This window comes from Drosophila subpulchrella, chromosome 3L, assembly GCF_014743375.2.
Source record: "Drosophila subpulchrella strain 33 F10 #4 breed RU33 chromosome 3L, RU_Dsub_v1.1 Primary Assembly, whole genome shotgun sequence".
NCBI classification, from domain to species: Eukaryota; Metazoa; Arthropoda; class Insecta; order Diptera; family Drosophilidae; genus Drosophila; species Drosophila subpulchrella.
The window spans coordinates 9933956-9956956 of NC_050612.1; the positions used below are offsets into that span (position 1 = coordinate 9933956).

The window sequence follows — 23001 nt, forward strand, 5'->3', positions numbered from 1 at the left end:
AAGATCCCAATAAGAGCAAAATCAGTTAGAAATAACTATTCTAGATTAATTTTATTAACAAAGCCCGCAGGAAGAGTCAATATTTGCATAATAAAGAACAGATAAGCTCTTGTTTTTAAGAGGGAAACAAAATTATCCAATTTCCATATAATCCACTGAAGGTACACCTAAAATAAAAAAAATATCAACAAAGATTTAAAATAAAACCACATATTAGCATTAGTTTTCTGTATTATTTTTTTGTATTTTTTCTTTCGTTTTTTGTTGTTGTGTTTGTTGTTTATTATTTTTTAACGCCTATTCGCTATGTTCTTTTCAATTGTATTTTTTGTTTTACTTAATTTTACTAGATTTTATTTTGAACTTGCAAGTATTTTGCGTTTTTTTTTTCTTCATGAACTTACAATAAAGAATCATCAAAAAGTTGTTGCACAGTGTAAAATTACAATTTTTGTTTTTTGTGAGTGTATGTTTGGGTGTTTTTTTTTTAGGTGTGTATATGCGCGGGTTTTGGGTTTACGTGTATATCGTCTACGGTGTTAGTCTATAAATCTAAATTTCTCTCTAAGAGCAGGCCAATGTTTACACCAATCAACTGGGAATTATCGTTCGTGTTAACTTGTAAAATCAGAAAACGGCAAAAGTTTAGTTTAGTTTAAACAAAGATCCTAATATACAAAGGAAAGGCATTGCATTTGTGTACTTTTTGTTTTGTTTTTTTGTGTGTGTTGTTTAGTGTATATCTTTAGTTTCCTATTTAGTATAATTACATAATGACGATTTCCCATCTACTGAGTTTGCATTTGCTTTAATTACAATAGTTAATCAATAAAAAATATATAACGATGATGATGGCAAATTATGTTGTTTTTTCAAATTGTTGTGTTTGTGGTTGTTGGTTGTGGGGGTTGCATTACAAATTGCTGTTAAAGTTGGGTTCTGCGGTAGCTTGCTAACGGTGTTCTGGTTGCTGTTCTAAACGTTTGCTGGTTCGACTGCCACCCTGTCGCTTTAATATGGAACATTTGAGAAGAGATACGAGACACTCTCGCCGTTGTGTGTCCGTCTGACGGCCTCGGCGAACATCATCGAGACATCAATGCACTGGGGGAGGAAATAAAGGAACCATTAGATCGTTTTGAAAAACATAAAGACCTCTTCCGGTTATTATATACCCAGAATTTTACCATTATTTAATTAAAGGCCACACTAAAACATTTCAATTCCCTAAGTTTTAATAGATAATAACTAAAACTAGTTGAAATCCATTAGATCGTTTTGAAAAATATAAAGTCCTCTTCCGGTTATTATATTCCCAGAAATTTACCATTATTTAATTAAGGGCCACACTAAAACATTAAAATTCTCTAAGTTTTAATAAATAATAACTAAAACTAGTTGAAAACCATTAGATCGTTTGAAAAATATTAAGTCCTCTTCCAGTTATCATATTCCCAGGATTTGTCCATTATTTACATAAAGGTTAGCAGAACTCACATTAAAACGTTAAAATTCTCTAAATGCCAATAAATAATAGCAAAGACTAGGTGGAAACTATTAGATTGTTTTGAAAAGTATAAAGTCATCTTCAGCTTATCATGTTTCAAAAATTTGTCTAATACTTTACTTAAAAGATACATGACCTCATACTAAAACAATAAAAATCGTTTAATTCTAATATATAGTAACAGAAATTAAATAGAACTACCATTTTGGCATCTAAAAACTTAAGACCCACCTGGATTTTGGGGCAATCACGCATGTGTCCATCCTGTGGTATGGTATTGGTCACCACCACTGCCTCGAAACAGGCATTGTTGATCCGCGAAATCGCCGGACCCGAGAAAATGCCATGCGTCAGAATGGCATAAACCTGATCAACAAATGTATTGTTAAAAAAGAACATTTAATTAGGAAATAGCCCAAACCCACCTTGGTGGCGCCAGCCTCCACCAAACGATCCGCAGCATGCACAATCGTGCCGCATGTGTCGGCCATATCATCGACCAGGATGGCAATCTTGTCCTTGACATCTCCCACCAGAACCATGGAGGCCACCTCGTTGGCCTTCTTGCGCTCCTTGTGTATCAGGGCGAACTCCACATTCAGGCGATCGGCAATCGAGGTTACACTGAAAAAATTACATTTAATTTAAGATTTTATATGATATCAAAGGGAGATTTTAACTTACCGCTTGGCACCGCCAGCATCGGGCGACACAATGATCGAGTTCTTCCACTCGGGAATGTTCTCCTTGATCCACTTCAGTACCGCTGGCTCGGCATAGAGATTATCAACTGGTATATCAAAGAAACCCTGGGAAAGGAGATTTTTCCATTAATTAGTTAAATATCAAGTAGTCATTGCCGGTTGTGAAATATTTGTCAGACACTAAGAAATCGTATATCGAACATTACTGTTTTGAACATATACGAAATCGAATCTACCTAAAATTAATTTAAAAGAGCAGATAAAATCCCAAAACCAAAAGTTATATATTTTTACAAAATGTCACAATCCCAATCCCCTAATCGCGCGGTTGAACAGCAGGACGACCTGAAACAATGGCTTAAGGAGCAGCGCATCGTATTGGACATGCGAACTCGTCGTTTTTTCTCCGATGTTTTGCCAGTGGCCAAGATTATCAAGCGATGCCATCCGCGTCTGGTGGATCTGCACAACTATACGCCCAAGTGTAGTGTGGCTCTGAAGCTCCAGGGTTGGGAGACCTTCAGCCACAAGGTTCTGAAGAAGTTGGGCATCCATATGCCTCGTTCTGGCCTGGAGCAACTTGCTTCGGCCGCACCAGGAGCCATAGAAACGCTGTTCCTGGAACTGATTGCAGTGACCAAGTGTGGTAGCCCCAGGCCGAGTCCCATGCGCAGTGTTTCGCCAACGCCTTCTCACAAAAGCGAGGTAGTTGGCAGGGTGGCCAATAAGGATTCCATTAAACGCACTCTCAATCGCTCCCTCACCCAAATAATCGAACGCACCTCCTCGAGTGATAAGCTACCCAAAGTTCTGACCATGAACGTGGATGTCCTGGTTAATGGACACATCAAGAAGGTGGCCAAGAAACTAGTAGAGTACGACCACTATGCGAAGGTTGTTAAGAAGAGTACCGAGAAATCCAACTACATAACCTCAATCCTCCAAAAGGCCGACTATTTGCAGAGTATTATTGCGGTAAAGGAGGAGCGTATATCTGAGCTAATGGATCAACTGGGAAAACTGTCGGTGAGCATTCTTTCCATGCGACCCACGCTCAGCGATAACGATGACGATACTAGGATCAGTATAAATTCCCATACCCATATTAACAACGCCTCAGAGCCCTACTTCGAGTACTCCAACTAGCCTAGCGATGTGGAGAATCCCAGCCCGGCGAGATCCCAACCCAATGCGTAATCTCAAAACTCAAGCTCGATGTTCCGTTCGATCCTTCTAATCAAAAATAACTTTTCACACCAACATAACAAAACCTGCATGTTATCGGATATATCTGTAGCCTATATATTTTGTATTTTAATTTGATTTTCTCATTAAAGAACGCGAAATTGTTACGTTGTTCAGAAGACATATCACATTTTCTTTATCGTAATTAGTTGGCTGATAAATAAAATCGAAGTGCGATAGGAAAAACGCACTGAAGGCTTTGCAAATGTAATGATATCAGAGATAACTATAAAAGGTATTTGTTTTCTTATGAGATATGGTTTTTTTGTGGCCTAAGAAGTTTTGTAGAAGGCACTTATGCACTTTTTACCAAGTAGTTGGTTAAAGATGATGTCTTTCTAGTTTTTATACCCTTGCAGAGGGTATATTGATTTCAGTCAGAAGTTTGCAACGCAGTGAAGGAGACTTTTCCAACCCCATAAAGTATATATATTCTTGATCAGCATGACTAGACGAGTCGATCTAGCCATGTCCGTCTGTCCGTCCGTTTCTACGCAAACTAGTCTCTCAGTTTTAAAGCTATCGGGTTGAAACTTTCCCAAAAGTCTAATATCTTTTGCAGGTAGTATATAAGTATATAGTATATATATTATAGCTCCCATAGGAATAATATTTGGTGTTTCTTAACATATAACCTTCTAAGCTTGGAAATTACATTTTTTTATTAGTTTTGAATTTCGAATTCAATTTTATCAAAATCGGACGACTATATCATATAGCTGCCATTGGAACGATCGGAAAATTGGTTGGAAAATAATATGAAACAAATATTAGCTTCGGTGTTTTTTGACATATTATCTTATACTATTGGGAATATCATTATTTGTATTTTTAAATTTAATAATTATAGCTGCAAGGGTATACAAACTTCGGCTTGCCGAAGTTAACTTCCTTTCTTGTTTATGATCATTTTATTATTATTAATAAAACCTCGCAAATGTCCATTTACCTATAAAAAAATAACTAACTCAAACCTATTTCAGAAAATCGATAAGCTATTTCGCTCTTAAATATTTTAATTATCATATACCTAAGTCTAGGGCAGACTTACCTGAATCTGTGAGGCGTGCAGATCCATGGTTATGATGTGATCCGCTCCAGCCACGGACAGCATGTTGGCCACCAATTTGGCCGAGATGGGCGCGCGACTCTGTGCATTGGCCAGCGTAGAAAGAGAGGCAAGGAAAGATTTCCATTAGCGCAACTAGTAGTTAGGTTATCGGTTCAGTTCTTAAGGCTAGGCATTTTATGAGGAGTAAACCATGGAAATCAAAATCGAACATGGACACACATATGTATAGACAGAAATCAACAAAGAGGTTAACGTTCCAATAGATTGCATATGGAGATACATAATTCATAGACAGAAAAAAGAAGAGAGATTCAGTTGCGACAACACAAAGGACATATGTGATTTGGTGCAGCACCCCAGAGATAATGAATTGAGATCGCGAGAGGGCGAGAATGAAATAGATGTATACCCAGGTGATAAGGTGCAACGCCAGTTAGAGATAAACAAGTACAGATAGTTCGGTTAATACGCAAACAAGTGCAAAGAAAATTTTCCATTTTTCTCAATTGTTTGGGATTGGTTTTAGATGGTTTATTTGGATTCCAAACTGAACGGATAACAAGGCATGCAAAACATCGGTCGGATAGAAAAATAGGGATACGATCATCGCCTGGTTTCATCAACTCAAAAGAAAACATTAAAGAACGCAACAAAGCAAAAGGCTTAAGACAAAAATAATCTAAAGCAGATTCTTTTTTTTTTAGTCCCGCAGCAGCATTAAATATAATAATGCCTGGGATACAGGAACTAACCGAACTACTCACAGTATATTGTTTGGCTGAAAACTCCTAAGCTCAACAGAATTCGAATTTTGTTTGTTTTATATTTTTTTTTTGGGGTAATTTGTTGCAATAGAGAGACAAAGAGTATAAAAAGAAAAAGAAGAAAACAAAAAGTTCAGAATAATTGAGAGTTTAAAAATAAAATTAATGTGGGAGTGGGGGTCACAGTGTATATCACATAAGTAAAAGTTAACAAAGTCGTAATCCGTGTTTCAAAAGAAGGGTGTTAGTCAAGGTGGAGGTAGGACTCAATTCAAATCAGGTTGCAGTGCCAATAATTATACTATATATTTTCCTTGCATTTCAGCTGATTATCTTGAAGGTCAAGAAACCCATGTACAGATTACAGAAATGAAAAAATATTTGTGCATTTTGCACGCTTGACCCCCAGGGTTCATCGTCTATATGTACGTATGTACCCCCCATTGCCGATCCGATCGTCTGACGTCACATGAGGATTATCTAGCAACGGAAAAACTTAATCAAGTGGATTGAAAAACAATTTTTAAGCCCCCGAAAGGAGGCTGTTGTCGGGTCCCGATAAGACTAGAAAAAAGTGCAAGACGACAACAGTCAACACAAACAAACAGCAGTCGAAACAACACAAACAATAATATTTATTAGGGGTTTATTATAATAGATTAATGTAAATTTTATATTTAGCTTTTTATTTTTTTTTTGCAATGAAGAGCCGCCGAAACAAAACAAACACAGACAACAAAAATATGTGGAAAATTTTTATTTTTATAATTTATCACCAATTAGTAATCATTGCATTTTTACCGATTTTCTTATTATTAGTTTATGAGCAGGGAATGGGGATCGGGGTTTATAGGGAGGGACATGCAAGATAGACAAAAAGCAACTTTTCTCTAGAGATACGAGAAACTTGTTAAGCCAGACGCCAAAAAATTCCTTTGTGTGGTATGAGTTTCCGAGGATGAGTTTGCCATTCTGATATTCCCTTCCAGTTTTTAGTGATTTTATTTTTTTTTGATCGAAAGAAAATTAATAAAGAATTTCCCATTAGATATATATAGAAGAACATAAAGTGTGAATTAGGTGAGAGTTTAGTTGTAGTTGAAAAAGATACAAGGTAAATACCCTAAATTTCCAATCGTAGTTTTTCTTGGCTAGTTTCTTGCTTTCCGCACTTTCCTCACCGCCTGCCAACTTCACGGAGAAAGAGGAGAGACAGAGATCGATAGAGAAACGGAGAGAGAGAGAGAATAACACCAAGGCACACACACACGCGCGGTTAGAGGGAGATAGTTGTAGGAGGGCGAGATAGAGATAGCGAGCATGGCACATGGGAATAAATAATAATTATAAACGTATTTAATCACAAAGCAAAATATAGATAAATGTATATCACAAAATTATTTATAAAAATTTTCCACATTTTCCAATTGCGTGCGTTTTTATTTTTTGATTTTTCTCCAGCTTAGCTTCTTTGCAAACAGTTTTTGTTTTGTTTTTTTTTTGTTTGAAAAAGAAAATCAAATTTAACTTGACTAACAAAATGCATTAGAAACACACAGACACACACAGAAAAAAGAGAAGTATATATAGGATAAATTAATCGGTTATATAGCATTTAACAATCGAGCTGAAACGTTGGGGAAAAACATTTTGGGGGGAAAAGTTTACGCTTTTTCGATTCCACTTTTCCCCAATAAAAACAGTGTGTGGGCTTTGAGTTGGAGTAATAATCGGATTATCTAGAATTAATTGTTTACATTGCTTTTTTCTTTGCACGCTAGGATCCCGAAAAAAGGATCCTTCGAATATAATAATACCGTGTGATTTTTTGGCGGCCGGATCGTGTTGAGGCAAACCTACCTTGTCTTTTTTGTCTTGGCGGGCATATGGAAAGCAAGGAATCACAGCTGTAACACGAGAGGCTGAGGCGATTTTGCACGCATTGATCATGATCAGCAGCTCCATCAAGTTGTCGTTGATCTCGCCGGATCCCGACTGCACGATGTACACATCCTCGCCGCGCACCGATTCCCCAATTTCCACACTGGAAAAAAACAGAGAGCGGGGGTCAGTTGAAAGGCAGGATGGTGGGGGGTGCACTGTGGGAAAATATCAGCTGGGTTTGACCAAATATTGTATAGCTTTTCGAACCATCAGATTAAATAACTATTAAACCATAGCAATCCATCAGAAATCAAATAAATTTATATATAATGATATAAGATCCTATAAGAGATCCTTCGATTATTAAGGTTTACTTTCTGTATTCAAATACCTAAAATATTATAAAATAATATCATTCAGATATAATGATATAAGATCTTATAAGAGAACCCATTCGATTATAAAGGATTACTCTCTGTGCTCCAACTTAAAATATTAGATCTTAAAAGAGAACCTATTCGGTTATAAAGATTAAAGAACTGTCAAACCATTGCAATCCATCAGAAATAAATTGAATTTATATATAATGATATAAGATCCTATAAGAGATCCTTCGATTATTAAGGTGTACTTTCTGTATTCAAATACCTAAAATATTATAAAATAATATCATTCACATATAATGATATAAGATCTTATAAGAGAAAGATTAAAGAACTGTCAAACCATTACAATCCATCAGAAATAAATTGAATTTATTTATAATGATATAAGATCCTATAAGAGATCCTTCGATTATAAAGGTTTACTTTCTGTATTCAAATACCTAAAATATTTATAAAATAAAAATATCATTTGGATATAATGATAAGATCTTATGAGAGAACCCATTCGGTTAAAAAGGATTACTCTATTATATTTTAAAAGATAACCTATTCGGTTACAAGGGTTTAGTTTCTGTGCTCTAATACCTAAAATATTGATAATATCATCTAAGTATAATGATATAAAGAGCATCCGATTATAAAAATTTCGTCTCTGTGTTTAAATACCTAAAATATTATTAAACCTAATAAATCTTTAAATAGGTTATCAAAAAATATAAATTTCTTGTTTGTAAACAATGTGTCAGTATTAATTTCACTCCCTAAGAGTGTAAGGAATTTTCCATTGCTTGTCTCAAGCTCGAATGTCTTGGCAAATTCGCTCAAAGTATCCTGTTCGCCTCCCTCCCTTTTAAATATTGATATTCTAAACCAGTCTGGCTCTCACTTGCTACGCCCACAATTTTGACCTTTGTCGAAGCCCAAAAGAAACTGCAATCTAATCGAAAAAAAAATAATTCTCTTGAGCACACACATGGCGTATGCGCAATATGTGCACTGAGCACTGACGCCGACGCGGCTTCGTTTATTATTTTGTTTACATTTGGTTTTGTTTTGGTTTCGGTTCGAGTTCCGAACTCAGTTAGGAACTTGGACTATAGGTTTTCGATACCCTTGATGGAAAATGGGTGGCTCAATCAGCATTACAAAGGCGGAAATAAATAATCCAGAACATACGTAAATAATGTATATTACATCTCAAGTAAACTTGTTTCCAAATGGGATTTATAAATATAAAAAAAAAATTTTAATTTTGAAAATGAAAGCCTACTAAGTAATATTATGTCTTAAAGGAATTTCCTAAAACTCAACCAAAACTTTTCCCTGCTCAAAAGTTTACTTCCATAAAGCAACCAATTTCACTCAATAAAAACACTGGTTCAACTAGTTCTCACTTTGTACTACGCTGTTTTTCTTTGTATTCTCATGGTTATTTTGGGTTTTGTTTTTCCATTGAAGGTTAATTCAATTACATGGCGTTTCGAGCATCGGCCCTCAACCGACTATCGATTGAGCGACCTGCGCCAATGTGGCCAGTAATTAATTTGTCCAATATTTAGGGGTTATCTTTGTCAGATAGAAATTCGTGGAAAGCACGCTTGCTGCCAATTGCGTGGCACGTTTTCGTAGTATAGTACAACCTATTTCTGCAGAGGCTTATCAATAATAAAAAATAAGCAAAAATTCTATTGATGGGGATGGTACTTGGAGGTTTATTATTTATTTCTTAACTCGAACTCTAGATGACCGACTGAATGCAGCGGCGATTTCATCAACCTTGGCCGGATGCATTTTGGCATTAAATCATGCATTTGTGAACAGATTGCCGGGGCTGCAAGTGAAAACACTTTCACCGTTCGCCACCATGACATTGTTAGAATGCCGGGAAATCTTCGGAAAACCAAAGGGAAGCCCGGTGGAAAGGCCGACAGTTGGCATTTGGCCAAAAAACCGCCGCATTGCCAAACAGCTAGCAACAGTTCAGCAGCTGTTTTATTCGGCCAAATCAAATACATAGTCATTTAGAACATTTTTGCAAAAATTCATTTTGTTTTCCTTTGTTTTTTACGTATTTTTATCTCTTTTCTCGTTTGCAGTTCTGTCTGCTCATGTGATAATGTAAACCGAAAAAAAGGGGAAAATAAACCCAAAAACAGTTCAACTTCTCTAATTGAGATCACCAGTTTCACACTTTTTTGTATTTCGTTTGCTTATATCCATAGTTGTTTGTTTAGAACATTTTTTTTTCTCTTTTATACTTCTGTTATCATATGGAATTCATGGAACTAAGCTAGAATAAATATCACCCATATCATATAACTTTAAGTCCTAATGAAGGGCTTAAATAAAATTAGTTTAAGTGTTTAAAAGTTGTTTTTAGTACAGATTTTCTAGCCTAGAAAAGTTCCAAATGAAATGTTCCAAAACACGTTTTATTTAAAACACGTTTATAAAAGATTAGATCATAAAAACCCTACTAAGAAAATAAAAACTGTTATCATATGGAAATCATGGAACTAAGCTAGAATAAATATCACCCATATCATATAACTTTAAGTCCTAATAAAGGCCTTAAGTAAAATTAGTTTAAGTGTTTAAAAGTTGTTTTTAGTACAGATTTCCTTGCCTAGAAAAGTTCCAAATGAAATGTCCCATAACACGTTTTATTTAAAACACGTTTATAAAAGATTAGATTATAAAAACCCTACTAAGAAAATAAAAACTGTTATCATATCATATAACTTTAAGTGCTAATGAAGGCCCAAAGTAAAATTAGTTTAAGTGTTTAAAAGTTGTTTTTAGTACAGATTTCCTAGCCTAGAAAAGTTCCAAAATACGTTTTATTTAAAACACGTTTATGAAAGATTAGTACATAAAAACCCTACTAAGAAAATAAAAACTGTTGCCAATTGTCTCCCACTAAGCTTATCTCTGTCTAGGCGGAATCTAAATCGCTTTCGCTTGGTTTCTGCTGGTTTCTGTTGATTTATGGTATGTACTTATACCATATTACGTTCCTTATCACTTTTAACTCGGGCCCCTTTCAAAAGCTCGTTGATACCCAACGACCCCACAAGACAAACACGCAAATTCCTTATCGATCAAACTTTAGAGTCGACCAAAAAAAAAAACGCTTAGTAATTGACTTTTTCAGTGGGTTGTGGGTTGAGGGTTGTGTGTTGTCGAGGGGGTGGCGAAAAACCGCTTAGAATTGCGTGTGGCAAAGCCTTCGAAATTGGAAATTAAAGCCCACTTTGGGGTTATTGAAAAAAAATTATGAATTGCCACTGGAATTGGACGTGGCCTTTTGGCAAAGGTCATTTGTGGGTTCTCTAAGTTGGCAGTCATAAAAATCGGTAGATACTTTATGCTTTTTATGGCATTCGCATTAAGTACTTAATTGGTTAATGGGTGCAATATACTATAAAGTACAATAATTCCCAATATTATTAGAGCAACCTTAACAACCCACAATTTAATAATTGTATATTTTTTTTTTTTTGAAAAATTACTAGAAATTGAAATGAAATCCCAGCAGATCCGAAAATCGTATTACCACGTTGAGTTTTAAGAAATTCTAATCATTGGTACTTATAATAATATTACCCAATTGAATCACTTGTGACCTAAAAACGTGAATAGCACGATTTTTCTAGTTTCTATTATTATATATTTTTGTTCCTCATTGTCATGCTCTTATCTTCCATTATCACCGAAATGCGCACAAAATCAGTGCTCATTCGTATAATTTTTGGTGATATCATCTGGGCGCCCTTCAATTGAGTATAATCTTGACTAAGCTTGATCTCTGGCCCAGACGCCCCAACAACAACAGAATCGTTTCGCTACTATCAATAAAGGCAATCAAGACAAAGTAAGAAGAAAATAAAAGCAAAGGTTGAACCGTTACACCAGCACCAACAATAACAACAACAACTAGTGTAAATTGGAGCAAAAAGAGCGCATTTAACTGTCAATAAGATTTTCTGGCTGCTGTTCGAGAGAATACCAGAAAAAGCCAGAGAGGGAGAGAAAGACGCCAACAAAAACAAAGCCGACAAGTGCAAACAGAAATATTGAAACAACAACAAAAGTGGAGCAACAACCACTATGCACACGTGGGGGTCTGACGTTTGGCGAGAGCCAGAGAGAGAGAGAGAGAGAGAGAGAGAGAGAGATGGGGCTCTAAAGAGAGCCCCAATGCACAATATGCGGGGGCGTCACTGCCGCAGTCGACGTCCGGCGTCGACGTCGCAACGTCTGCCGACTCTTGATGTGGCGCTCTCCCTTCATTCTCACCTAAAGAGAGCGTTCTCCCACTCTCAGCCCCAGCCAGCAAATGAAAAACGTGACAGCGTCGTGTTGTGGTTCTCTACTCGCAGGCATTTAATACCCTGCAATGGGGTAAGCCAGATTTGAAAGAGGGTTTACACAAAATAAAACGTTGTTTTAATGATCGCATGAATTGTTTTCAAAATTTCGGTTTTCGTTTTAAATTTATATGTATGTAAAACCGAATGAACAATTATTTTTTAAGCTAGACTTATTAAAATCAAAACCTAGTATCATCCCATGAATCGATTTTCAGTTTTTCACTTAAACACTTAACATTTAATACAAAATAAAGGAGACCCAGTAATTGCGATAGGGTATTCGCACTTCGTTCAGACCTCTCTTTTTGTTCCTTCCGCCGCCTCGTACCTTGGTGTGTGTGCGCGAGCATAACAAAAACACACGCACACCGACAGAGCGCGTATCATGTCAAAAAGCTTAGCGCGTATTATAACCTCTATTTTCGTTTCGGTTTCTTCCTCGTTTGCCTCGTTTTTTCACCTTTACACTGCCTCTAATTGTTTGCCAATGTGGCTTTTGTTTAATTTTATTAAAAACAAAAAACTAAGAAAAGTTGATAACGAATAGCTGGGTGGAATGGATGGGGAAAACCATGGGCGCCTTTATTTATTATTTGTTGTTGTTGTTGCATCAGCAGCTGACTGGCAGCGAAAGAGAGAGATAGCGAGAAAGAGAGAGGGAAGCAAAAAGCGTGCAAGCCGCAAGTCTAGACATACAAACATACACACTTACACACAGCTGCTAATTTAATTAAAAATATAAAATGAAAATAATTTTCAGTCCTCACTTTAGATCTTTTTTAAGTTTTTTAAATTAAATTTAATTTCGGTGAAAATTGCACGCGACATTGGCCGAGCTTTGTGTGGCTGTGTGCGTGTGTGTTACTCTCACTCATACCAGCACACCGCACTACACACACACACACACGAACGCAGGGCCATAGCGACAAAGACGGTGTACAGTCCACTTGTTAAATCAATAAAAATAAAAAGAAATCAAGCCAAAGGTGGCCCACAAGATTGGGGAAAAATCCTCCAGTTTAGGCTAATCGAAATGGTCATTGATTTGCGAGTTTGATTGCGGCCCCAAAAGGGCAGGCAACCTTCAGCGAATGTCAAGGACCCACTGAGCACATGTGTTTCAGAAGAAACACGGTTTTCGAAAACCCAATTAGCACACTTTTGAGAAACACTTTGATTAACACTTGTTGGTCGCACAGTCGAGGGAATCCCATACGATTCTCTCGCAGGATGACAGGATCGCAGGATCGCAGGACTCTCTACTCACCAGGTCTCCAAATTGCTAAACTTCTTCGTGACCACCTTGCCGAGATCGATTCCCAGGCGATCGACGATCCGCTGGGCCAAATCCGGATGCGAGGTGCCCGAAAACACTTTGATGTTCGGCATTCTGGAGTGGATTAAATTTAGACAACCAGCCTGTTTCTCCAAATTGTCTCGGATCAAACTTCTAGCGCGTATCGGATTAGCAGAGCGAACGACTGGCATCACACAATCTACGAGTAGAAGTTTTTATTATAAATTTTTTTCGCCAAAACGCGGGCAGCGACGTCGCCGCCTTATCGGTGTGTGCTCGCGTGAGCGTACGCTCGCTCTCTAAGAGAGCGCCCCGCTGCGCATCGCGCTCTTTCGCCCGCTCCCTCTCTCTCTCTCTCTCTTTGGCGGAAAGCCACCCCAATCTCAACCGCAGACCATGTGATTTTCTACGTGGTATTTCTCCAGGCAACCGAAAAGCTATCGATGTCGATTTCGGTCTTCTAGAGCGGTATATGTTTTCATAATTTAAATGAGCTATTCATTTCTTAAGTTTAATAAACTAAGATTTTGGCTTTTGATTGTAGTTTTTGTTTAAATTTTGAATGCGAATATTTTTAATTTGAAGTTCAAGTAAAATAATATTTTTTTTCACTTAAAATCAGAAGAAAAAAATTTTTTTATTAAAGATCGCAGAAACGTTAGGTAACCTACTAAATAAAAACAGGTTACGTAAGGTTTCTGCAATATTTTATAAAAAAAACTAATAAAGAATGTCAAATTATACATTTTTTGTTAAATGAGAGAAGGAAAGTATTAAATATTTTTAAAATTTTGTAACACAGAAAAACCATTTTAATGTTGGGATCTCGGCATATTTATGCAATATTAAACATTACATATTATGAAATACGAATAAAAGAAGAGTTCATATTTTAATATTTTTAATATTTGTAGGTTACTTAAGGTTTCTGCGATCTATAATAAAAAAAAAATTAATTAATAAATCACGATTTTGTATTTTTATTGTAGTATTTGCTTAAGTTTTTAGTACTACAATTTTTAATTTGAATTTAAAGTGTAATAATATTTTCTTTCACTTTAAATAAGAAAAATTTTTTTTTTTAAAAGATCGTCGGAACCTTAGGTATCCTACTAATTAAGAGCAGGTTACTTAAGGTTTCTGCTATCTTTTATTAAAAAAAAGAAAACTAATAAAAAATATGTAATTGTACATTTTTTGTTAAATAAAATATTTTTCAAAATATCAAATATTTTTTTAATTTTGTAACACAGAAAAATGTTGGGATCTCGGCATATTTATGCAATATTTAATATTACATATTATGAAATACGAATAAAAGAGAAGAGTTAATACTTTAGTATTTTTAATATTAGTAGGTTACATAAGGTTTCTGCGATCTATTATTAAAAAAAAAAACTAATAGGAATGTAAAATTATAAATATTATGTAAATATTAAATAATATTTCTACTTTGTAACTAAGAAAAACAATTGTAATGTTAGGATCTTAGCAAATTTTTGCAATATTGGATATTATATATTATAAAATAGGAATAAAAACGAGTAGTTAAAAAAAAAAAAACTAATAGGAATGTAAAATTATAAATATTATGTAAATATTAAATATTATTTCAACTTTGTAACTAAGAAAAACAATTGTAATGTTAGGATCTTGGCAAATTTTTGCAATATTCAATATTATATATTATAAAATAGGAATAAAAACGAGTAGTTAATATTTAGCCGATCAATAATATAGACCTCTTTGTAATAAATACTGTGTGACACTTTTTCACTGACTCTATTAGATAGACAAAAGTCTAATTATCACCCCGGGCAATCTATAAATGTGGTTTTTTTTTGAACATAGAAAATATGCTGGCATGCCAACAGGCGCGCGCCAAAGGAAAAGCTTTTGAGACGGGCCAAACAGCTGTTCCACGGGTTTTCCAAGTTGGCCATGAAAATCACACACACACACACACACTCAGGGACAGTGGAAAGCAGGGAAAGTGAGTTCAAGTTCTAGGACATAGTCTACGCACCATTCTGCTCGTTCTCGCTGCATTTCCTATCGGGCATTATTCACTACGCAAATCCCGAGATCAAATTGCTGCTGCGACAGGTGAGCGGCGACTGAAAAGGAGTACTGATTTTTTTTCTTTTTCTAGCTGCCTGCTTAACAACAAGTCGCACTCACAGCTGTTTTTTGCCCAGGCTAACGGAAAAGTGCACTGCTTTTTTTTTTTAGCGACTATTGGAGATTGAGATTAGCAGCCGCAGAGCGCCGCATCTGGCGAAATTGAGCGAGCGAATGGAACTGAGCGCCGTACAACATGGCGTATGCGTCCATCACACATACGCACCGGGTGCACACACACACTCGCGTGGAAAGAGCAGGAGAGAGAGCGCCAAAGAGCGCCAAGGATGATGCGCAGATGCCACCAAAAAGCTTTTGGGATGCCGCAACTGCGCTTTTGTTCTCTCTTTCTATGAATCAGCTGTTTGCGGATGGCTAATTTCCATTGAAATTTAAATACGTCATATTGCAGTTTTGGATCTTAAAAATCCCTATTGACTGATACACAAGTCAAAAATGGAGGATTTATTAAAAAAAATATTAAATTTATGGATAGTTTTCAAAAAACTATTAAAAATAGAAAAATTAAATATAAGAATTGCAAAACAGAATAAAAGCAAACTTCTAGGTCGCCTTATTTTAGTTCGTGGTATGGCATATTTTAAAATTTGTTAAGTATGTACTTCACAGAGGGAAAAATAGACAAATATATAAAGGAACTCTAACAAAACATTTTACAGATACACCAGAAATTAAAGAAGAATGTGAAATGTACGTACAATGTACTGGTCGAAAGAAAATGTAAAAACAATAATTACATGGATAGTTTTTGAAAAACCATTAAAAATCAAAAATGTAACTATTTGAATTGCCGAATTAGAATAAAAACAAACTTCTAGGTCACCTTATCTTAGTTCATGGTATGGCATATTTTAAAATTTATTTAGTACTTCACAAAGGAAAAAATTGACAAAAATGTCAATTATTTTAGCAAAACATTTAACAGATACGCCAGAAATGAAAGATACATATGAAATGTATTTTTAATGATACTATTAACTTGTTTATAGATTTTCAAGGTCTCATAAAAATGTCAATGCCAATATTGTTTTCTTGTGTATACATAGTATAAAAATCTTTTTTTTTTGGTCAAGATCTAAGACAATAACTAATAATAATATTTTCCCATTTTCAATAATTATATAATATGATTTTGCGTACATATGTAAAATATACATAAAAGTAGCCATAATTTTTCTCTGTGCACCTAAACCTTTTACGGATTTCAATTGGTTCTGGAACCTTTGTTGCTCTGCAAACAATTATTCCAATGATATCACCAGGAATGTTTTGTTTTCTAGACTGCCAAGGTCCCAGACCCCGAGTACACTTTTTTCTTTTCATTCCACGGGGGCTCGTCTCTGTTTTTTTTCCTGCCCCTGAGATGCTATATGTATCTTGTTGTTTGTGCAACTGTACCTGGGGATGCTGAACAAAAGAACGTCGCTGAAAAGCCACAGCGATTTGTTAAATTGTTTTTGCGTGCCATTGTCTAAATATAAATGAACTAATGCCAAATGCTGACGTACTCTTCTCCGTGTTTTATCCCTAAAAACTGACGCAAATGGCGTTGCAAGTGGGCAGTACGTACAAAAATAATGAAAGTGGGGAGGGGCGGAAACCACGTGCCGAATGCGACGCACGTTTTGAGTCGAGACGAAAACAAGGGCACGCACACACGATATTGTAGAGAAAACCGGGAATAATACAATACTCAGGACTTACTTGAGACATGTGCAGCAGAAAAGTGTCGCAATCAGTTACAAACTATAAACTATTAATCACTATGCCATGCGATTGGGACACGTTGGTAAAAAAAAATAGTGACGATTGTAGTTTTCGATTCCGCTTGCATGCAGCCGCCACTCAGAAAATGCAAAAGCTGAATGAATCACAGAATGCTTTCGATTTGAATTCGAGCGAGGGAAGTTCGGTTTTTGGAGTTGCAGACTGCGAGAGAAAGAGATAACGAGAAGTAGGGGTAGCTTCCACAAGTCGATGGTAATACACCCTTAAACAATTACTAAAAGATACATAATGAATAAAAATTGTATTAATTTTATATTATAATATATATAATATATAAAAAAATATTTATTTTACAACCAACAATTTTTTTTAGATTATATAGGGGTCATATTTTAATCGAATTTCAAGATTTCCTATTGAAAACTTTAGCTAAGACACTTTAGAAATAACGAAAATATGGATTATCAAACTAATTTTTTTCAATTTAATTTATAACTAATTTCCTTTTATTAAGATCGAATATCTTTTTTTTAAGATACTTCTTATCATAATTACGGTATCCTTTGAAAGAGTATATTCAAGGAGAGCAGGCGAGTGGAAGAGCATTGCATATGGAGAGAAAGAGAGAACCGGCATTTTTTGTTTGCATCGGTCACTCGTTTTGTTTTGGGGGGCGAAACGAAAGAGCGGCGCAAAAAGGGGAGCACAAGCACGTGTGGCCAACAGGCAAAAGGCAAAGAGACCAAGAATCTCTAAACTCTCTTGTTTTAATATATGTAGTCTCCAAATGTTCACTGGGTTATGTTTCTTATCCAAAAATTGTTGCTGTGTTGGTTTCAGAACTTCCCCACACGCTTTTGCTTTTGCTTTTGCTTTTGCTTTTGCTTTTGCTGACACGTTTTATTTTTCTCGAAACGTGAATTTCGGCAGTAAAAGGGAATGATAAGTTACAGGTTTCCAAACGCAGAGCATACCCTATAAGTAGGTCTTCAGATCTCCAGCAAATCTTTTATAATATCTAAATATCTACGTTTGGAGTAGTAGGCTGAAAAATATTTGGTTCAAATTTAAATGATGATATCATAAACATATAATACATGTAGTTCTGATAGAATGGCTTACTACCAATTAAGAACTATCATTTTCAATCTGTTACACCACATATACCCCTTTTTACCCTGGGTACTCCTCATACATCGTATTGCGCATAATTAATGCTTGTCTATTATTTTCGGTCTGTTGCCAGGGGAGGCCTACGCCTTAGAAAATAAACTTCTTATTTTTGTTTATAAGAGGCAAAACTAGTTTCGAATTTCCGACCGCTGACAAGGTAGGTGAGCGTAATAGAACCATACCACTGAGGTCACAAGAACATCGATTTTTATGAATTCTGCGTTCAAGATCAGAGACGTAGTGGAAAATAACCTTAGTTATGTGCCAATGAAAAGCTGCGGCTGATTGATGCGATGGTATAGGGGTTACTGGGCGGCGGATTTTGATCCCAAATCTATATCGAATCTTATAATATTCAATGATTATATGTTGAAAACCTGATCTAGCAATCGGGTGTTGATTCTTGCTGCATTTTTAATGTGCCATTCCATTTGATTTCAGAACCCAGTTCTTTAAACTGGAATTTTCATGGATTCCAACCCTGCGACGGTACAGATTCCTGGGGCCAGTGACCCAGATTCCCAGGTGTCATCGCCAGAAGAGTCTGGAAAACCAAACCAAGTGGGAGATGGTCTGAGAGCACCCCCGTCAGAAACAGTCAAATGTTATCCAGTCCAATCTTTTAAAGAACTTCAACCTAGCAATGGATATCCCTCGGAATTTGCGCAATATCCCTATTTACCAGGACATCAACCCATAGTCACTCAACCTGGAATAGGAGCCGGAATGCCACCAGATGGATTATCCAAGACTGTAATACCCCACTGCCCACGCGGATTGGAGTACCTGGCCAATGTCGATCAGCTTCTGGTTAAGCAGAAGGTTGAAGTTTTCGAGGCCCTCACTGGATTCGAGACCAACAACCGGTACTCCATCCAAAATGCCCTGGGACAAAAGGTGTTCTATGCAGTGGAGGACACCAACTGTTGCACCCGTAACTGCTGTCCCGAAAGACCCTTCCACATGAAGATCTTTGATACGTATCTCAAGAACGAGGTTATCCACATGCATCGTCCTCTGGGCTGCTCATCTATCTGTTGTCCCTGCTGTCTGCACAGCATTGAGATATCAGCACCACCTGGAATGGTGATCGGTAAAATCCAGGAGGAGTGGTCCATTTGCAGACCCTGTTTTCGTATCCTAAACCCAAGTGGAGATCTAGTTTTGCGCATCGAAGGACCCGCTTGTTTTTGCTCCATGTGCCGCAATGTCAACTTTAATGTGGGTTTGGTCTTTCCCTTAATTTTCATATTTTCCTTTCAACATTTATTTAAATTTTTCATCAGGTAATATCTCTTGATGGTGAAAAGGTAGGCAGGATCTCGAAACAGTGGTCGGGTCTTGGCCGTGAATGGTTCACCGATGCAGACATGTTCGGGCTCACCTTTCCAATGGACTTGGACATAAACCTAAAGGCAGTTCTACTGGGTGCAACATTTCTAATAGATTTTATGTTCTTCGAAAAATCTTGTGAATGTTGTCTCAAGTTTGCAGATTGCTGTCTCAATTGCCTTAATAATACTTAAATGGTGTTCATTGTGGAGAAACTCGCTTATCTAATGATGAGACTGAAACCTCGGAAGACTGAAACTTGAGTCGAAGTTTATCTGTGAGCTTTGTTTATAAACTTATAGCAATATTTATTGTCGCGCTGGCAGGAAATTTATAAATGTATAATGTATATCAGTATTTGTTATATTTCATTGATATTGTTGAATTTTGTCATGTTCATATAGAATAGGTCTAATCCAAGTAAAAGCTTGTTAAAATAAAGAGAATTATATAGAAACAGTTTTTGAAGATATTTAGTTAGTTTAATTATGTCCGGATTGTGCAAATGAATGAACTCAAAAGGTAAGTAAATGTATAATTTCGAAGAAAGATTGATCAGAAATATTCACTTATAAAAAAATAACACTTCCTGATAATTTTTAGTATCCCAAAACTGTTAAAATGTTTTTAAAATGACGGATATATCAAATTCCCCAAACATATTCAAATTTTTTTTTATTCCCAAGTCGATTTCGATTTTTCGCGCCAATTTGCAGAGCCTCCATCGATAGGCCTATCGATAGGAGAGCTTTCAGAATTTTTGGCATGCGGCGCGGCGGTCACACTAAAAAACAAAAAAAAAATAGCACAGGCAAAATAGTCGTGCTGAGCGCTGTAAAAAGTCATTTTTCAGAAATTTAGGATATCGATATCGAGTTTGTTATTTATTGTGTGCTGGTCGAGCTCGTTGCTTCGACAGTCCCCACAACCGATCGAGAGGAGCGACCTTGGAGGCCACCAGCCAGTCGTAATTTACGCAACGCAACACAAAATCAAAATCCGCAAAATTGCACAGGGGCCAACAACAAAAACAGTGGGAGAATAGAACAGCGAGGAGAAGAGGAAAGGCGGCGAAAGGAGAACGTAGAACGTAGAACGGAGAGAACAGCGAAGAGAGTGGTGGAGAAGAGGAGAGAAGAGAGAGCCCGAGAAACAGAAGAATCATCATGGCGAACATGGCAGTGTCGCGGATCAAGCGGGAGTTCAAGGAGGTGATGCGCAGCGAGGAGGTGAGTGTTCCGAGGACCAAGGACGAAGGACGAGGGCCACTTACCCGCTCCCTGGGCATCGCCAACTGCACCACCCCTAACCGGGCTGCAGGGGGTGGGGTCCATGTCCACGGACTTTGGTTCCAGTTTTTGGCGCGCTTCTTGGTTTCGTGTTTGATTCTCTAGATATTGAGTTGTGATATGTAAACACCCGTTCCGCACCGATTTGTATTTTTAATACATTGTTTTGTACTCCCTGACAGATCGTCCAGTGTTCCATCAAAATCGAACTGGTCAACGACAGTTGGACAGAGCTGCGCGGCGAGATCGCCGGTCCGCCCGACACGCCCTACGAGGGCGGCAAGTTCGTCCTGGAGATCAAGGTGCCCGAGACATATCCCTTCAATCCGCCAAAGGTGAGTGGGCGCTACTACAGGGCGAAGAGTACCATTTCGAGATCTATCTACATCATACCTAATTCAAAAATGTACAATATAACAGAAAGATCATTCGATCAAGTGATGCATTTCAATTATATTTGATCCTCTGAAATCATGCAAAACGAATTATTCTTTTTAAAAAATGTTCTATTATAATATTTTATCAAAGGATTCCTATATATAGGATGCAAAGCTAGTTCATCAAGAGTTATTACTAGAGACAATCAAACTTTGAGCAAGCATTGCGATCTATTAATGTTGAATATAGCCCCAGATCAACACCTTTTTACTATACATTTTGAAAAACTGGAGGAAACTATAAACTGAAAATATTTATTGTGATAAATACAAATTTGTGTTTATAGATAAAAATGGGATCCTAAAAAAGAGTAGATTTTTAAATACTCAATGATTCAACAGACATTTATACATTTTAAAAACAAGGAGGAAACTATAAACTGAAAATATATAATTAGATTATAATAGAAATATTTATATTAATAACACTCAGCACTACAAATTTGTGTTAATAGATAAATCTGGAAACATGAAAAAAAGAGTAGATTTTGAAGTACTGAATAATTCAACTGGATTTAGAAACAGACTAAAAGATGTGACTCACAATTTTCTGTAGAACAAACCATGAACAGTAATAAAAACCATTAGTTTATAAGATTTTTAATAAACACACCGCTGACAATCCTTTTAACTCCTCAGGTTCGCTTTATAACGCGCATATGGCACCCGAACATTTCGTCGGTGACGGGCGCCATTTGCCTGGACATCTTGAAGGACAACTGGGCCGCGGCGATGACACTGCGCACCGTACTGCTGTCCCTGCAGGCGCTCCTGGCCGCCGCCGAGCCAGATGACCCGCAGGACGCTGTGGTGGCCTATCAGTTCAAGGACAAGTACGACCTGTTCCTGCTGACGGCCAAGCACTGGACGAACGCCTATGCGGGCGGACCGCACACCTTTCCCGATTGTGATTCAAAGATCCAACGTCTCAAGGACATGGGCATTGACGAGCATGAGGCGCGCGCCGTGCTCTCCAAGGAGAACTGGAACCTGGAGAAGGCCACGGAGGGCCTGTTCAGTTAGCTTGCCCCAGCCACACGATCATCAGTACCATTTACGGCGGCGGCAACACCAGGAACACCGGCAACTTCAGCATCAAACCTTCAGATCGGCAATCACTCTAAATTCTAGTACCCACACCCACACAAAATCATTTTCGTAAATTTATGTCCACAAAATGGCATTGTCTTGTAACTATACCAATTGTTTGTTTTTTGCTCTATTATTGTGCACATTTTGCCGCTGGGTGGGTCACCGAAAGGTTGAGCCTAAGGCCATGCCCGCGCCCTATCAAGCATGTGTTATGCAATCGAACCCAGGGTTCTGTTTCATTTCCTTACGTGCAGTCGCATTTATTTGCTGGCCCCTTCTTAAATAATACTGTTTTTTTCCATTTCAACCATAATTTATATTACAAAAAAAAAATAATTTACAAAAATTAAATGTGAAAAAGAGAAGTGTATAACAAATCGAAGTCTTTGTAAATTGCGTTAAGTTAATAAATAAATAAACAAATATTAAGAAATGCTTAATGAGAAGTTATGATTTCGTTTGTGGAGAGACTGAATACCTAAAATCGGTTTATTGTAAGACATGCCTAGACTGAAGAAAGGAAAATGTAATTTACCCTAGCTTGAGAAATGTAAATTAATATAATTCACGTCTAAT

At 36.8% G+C, this 23001-nt stretch overlaps 4 protein-coding genes across 11 annotated transcripts; 3 read left to right on the forward strand and 1 right to left on the reverse strand.

Moving 5' to 3' along the window:
- Positions 1–369: 369 nt before the first annotated feature.
- On the reverse strand, positions 370–17215 carry LOC119555287 (ribose-phosphate pyrophosphokinase 2). Of its 7 annotated transcripts, none has more exons than XM_037866598.1 (9): positions 17079–17215; positions 13203–13431; positions 7153–7336; positions 6415–6483; positions 4508–4618; positions 2192–2316; positions 1933–2131; positions 1739–1873; positions 370–1104 (listed from the first exon to the last, which is right to left on the reverse strand). In XM_037866598.1, the coding sequence occupies exons 2-9, from the start codon at positions 13421–13423 to the stop codon at positions 1012–1014; spliced, it is 1137 nt and encodes a 378-aa protein (XP_037722526.1). In that variant the 5' UTR covers positions 13424–13431; positions 17079–17215; the 3' UTR covers positions 370–1011. The 7 variants fall into 7 exon arrangements, with proteins under 7 accessions (XP_037722526.1, XP_037722524.1, XP_037722529.1 ...); XM_037866596.1 differs by lacking the exon at positions 17079–17215 and adding an exon at positions 15259–15430; XM_037866601.1 differs by lacking the exons at positions 6415–6483; positions 17079–17215 and adding exons at positions 5293–5316; positions 15259–15428 and having other exon boundaries at positions 4508–4606.
- Positions 2384–3575, forward strand: LOC119555290. Its single transcript, XM_037866606.1, has one exon. The coding sequence runs from the start codon at positions 2509–2511 to the stop codon at positions 3355–3357; it is 849 nt and encodes a 282-aa protein (XP_037722534.1). The 5' UTR covers positions 2384–2508; the 3' UTR covers positions 3358–3575.
- Positions 17216–18294: 1079 nt separating the features above from the next.
- Positions 18295–20049, forward strand: LOC119555289 (phospholipid scramblase 2-like). Of its 2 annotated transcripts, none has more exons than XM_037866603.1 (3): positions 18295–18432; positions 18717–19496; positions 19562–20048. In XM_037866603.1, the coding sequence occupies exons 2-3, from the start codon at positions 18744–18746 to the stop codon at positions 19799–19801; spliced, it is 993 nt and encodes a 330-aa protein (XP_037722531.1). In that variant the 5' UTR covers positions 18295–18432; positions 18717–18743; the 3' UTR covers positions 19802–20048. The 2 variants fall into 2 exon arrangements, with proteins under 2 accessions (XP_037722531.1, XP_037722532.1); XM_037866604.1 differs by having other exon boundaries at positions 18335–18436; positions 19562–20049.
- Positions 20050–20397: 348 nt separating this feature from the next.
- Positions 20398–22758, forward strand: LOC119555291 (ubiquitin-conjugating enzyme E2-22 kDa). Its single transcript, XM_037866607.1, has 3 exons — positions 20398–20836; positions 21079–21231; positions 21973–22758. Exons 1-3 carry the CDS (start codon positions 20774–20776, stop codon positions 22354–22356), a joined length of 600 nt encoding a protein of 199 aa, XP_037722535.1. The 5' UTR covers positions 20398–20773; the 3' UTR covers positions 22357–22758.
- The last annotated feature ends 243 nt before the right edge of the window (positions 22759–23001 follow it).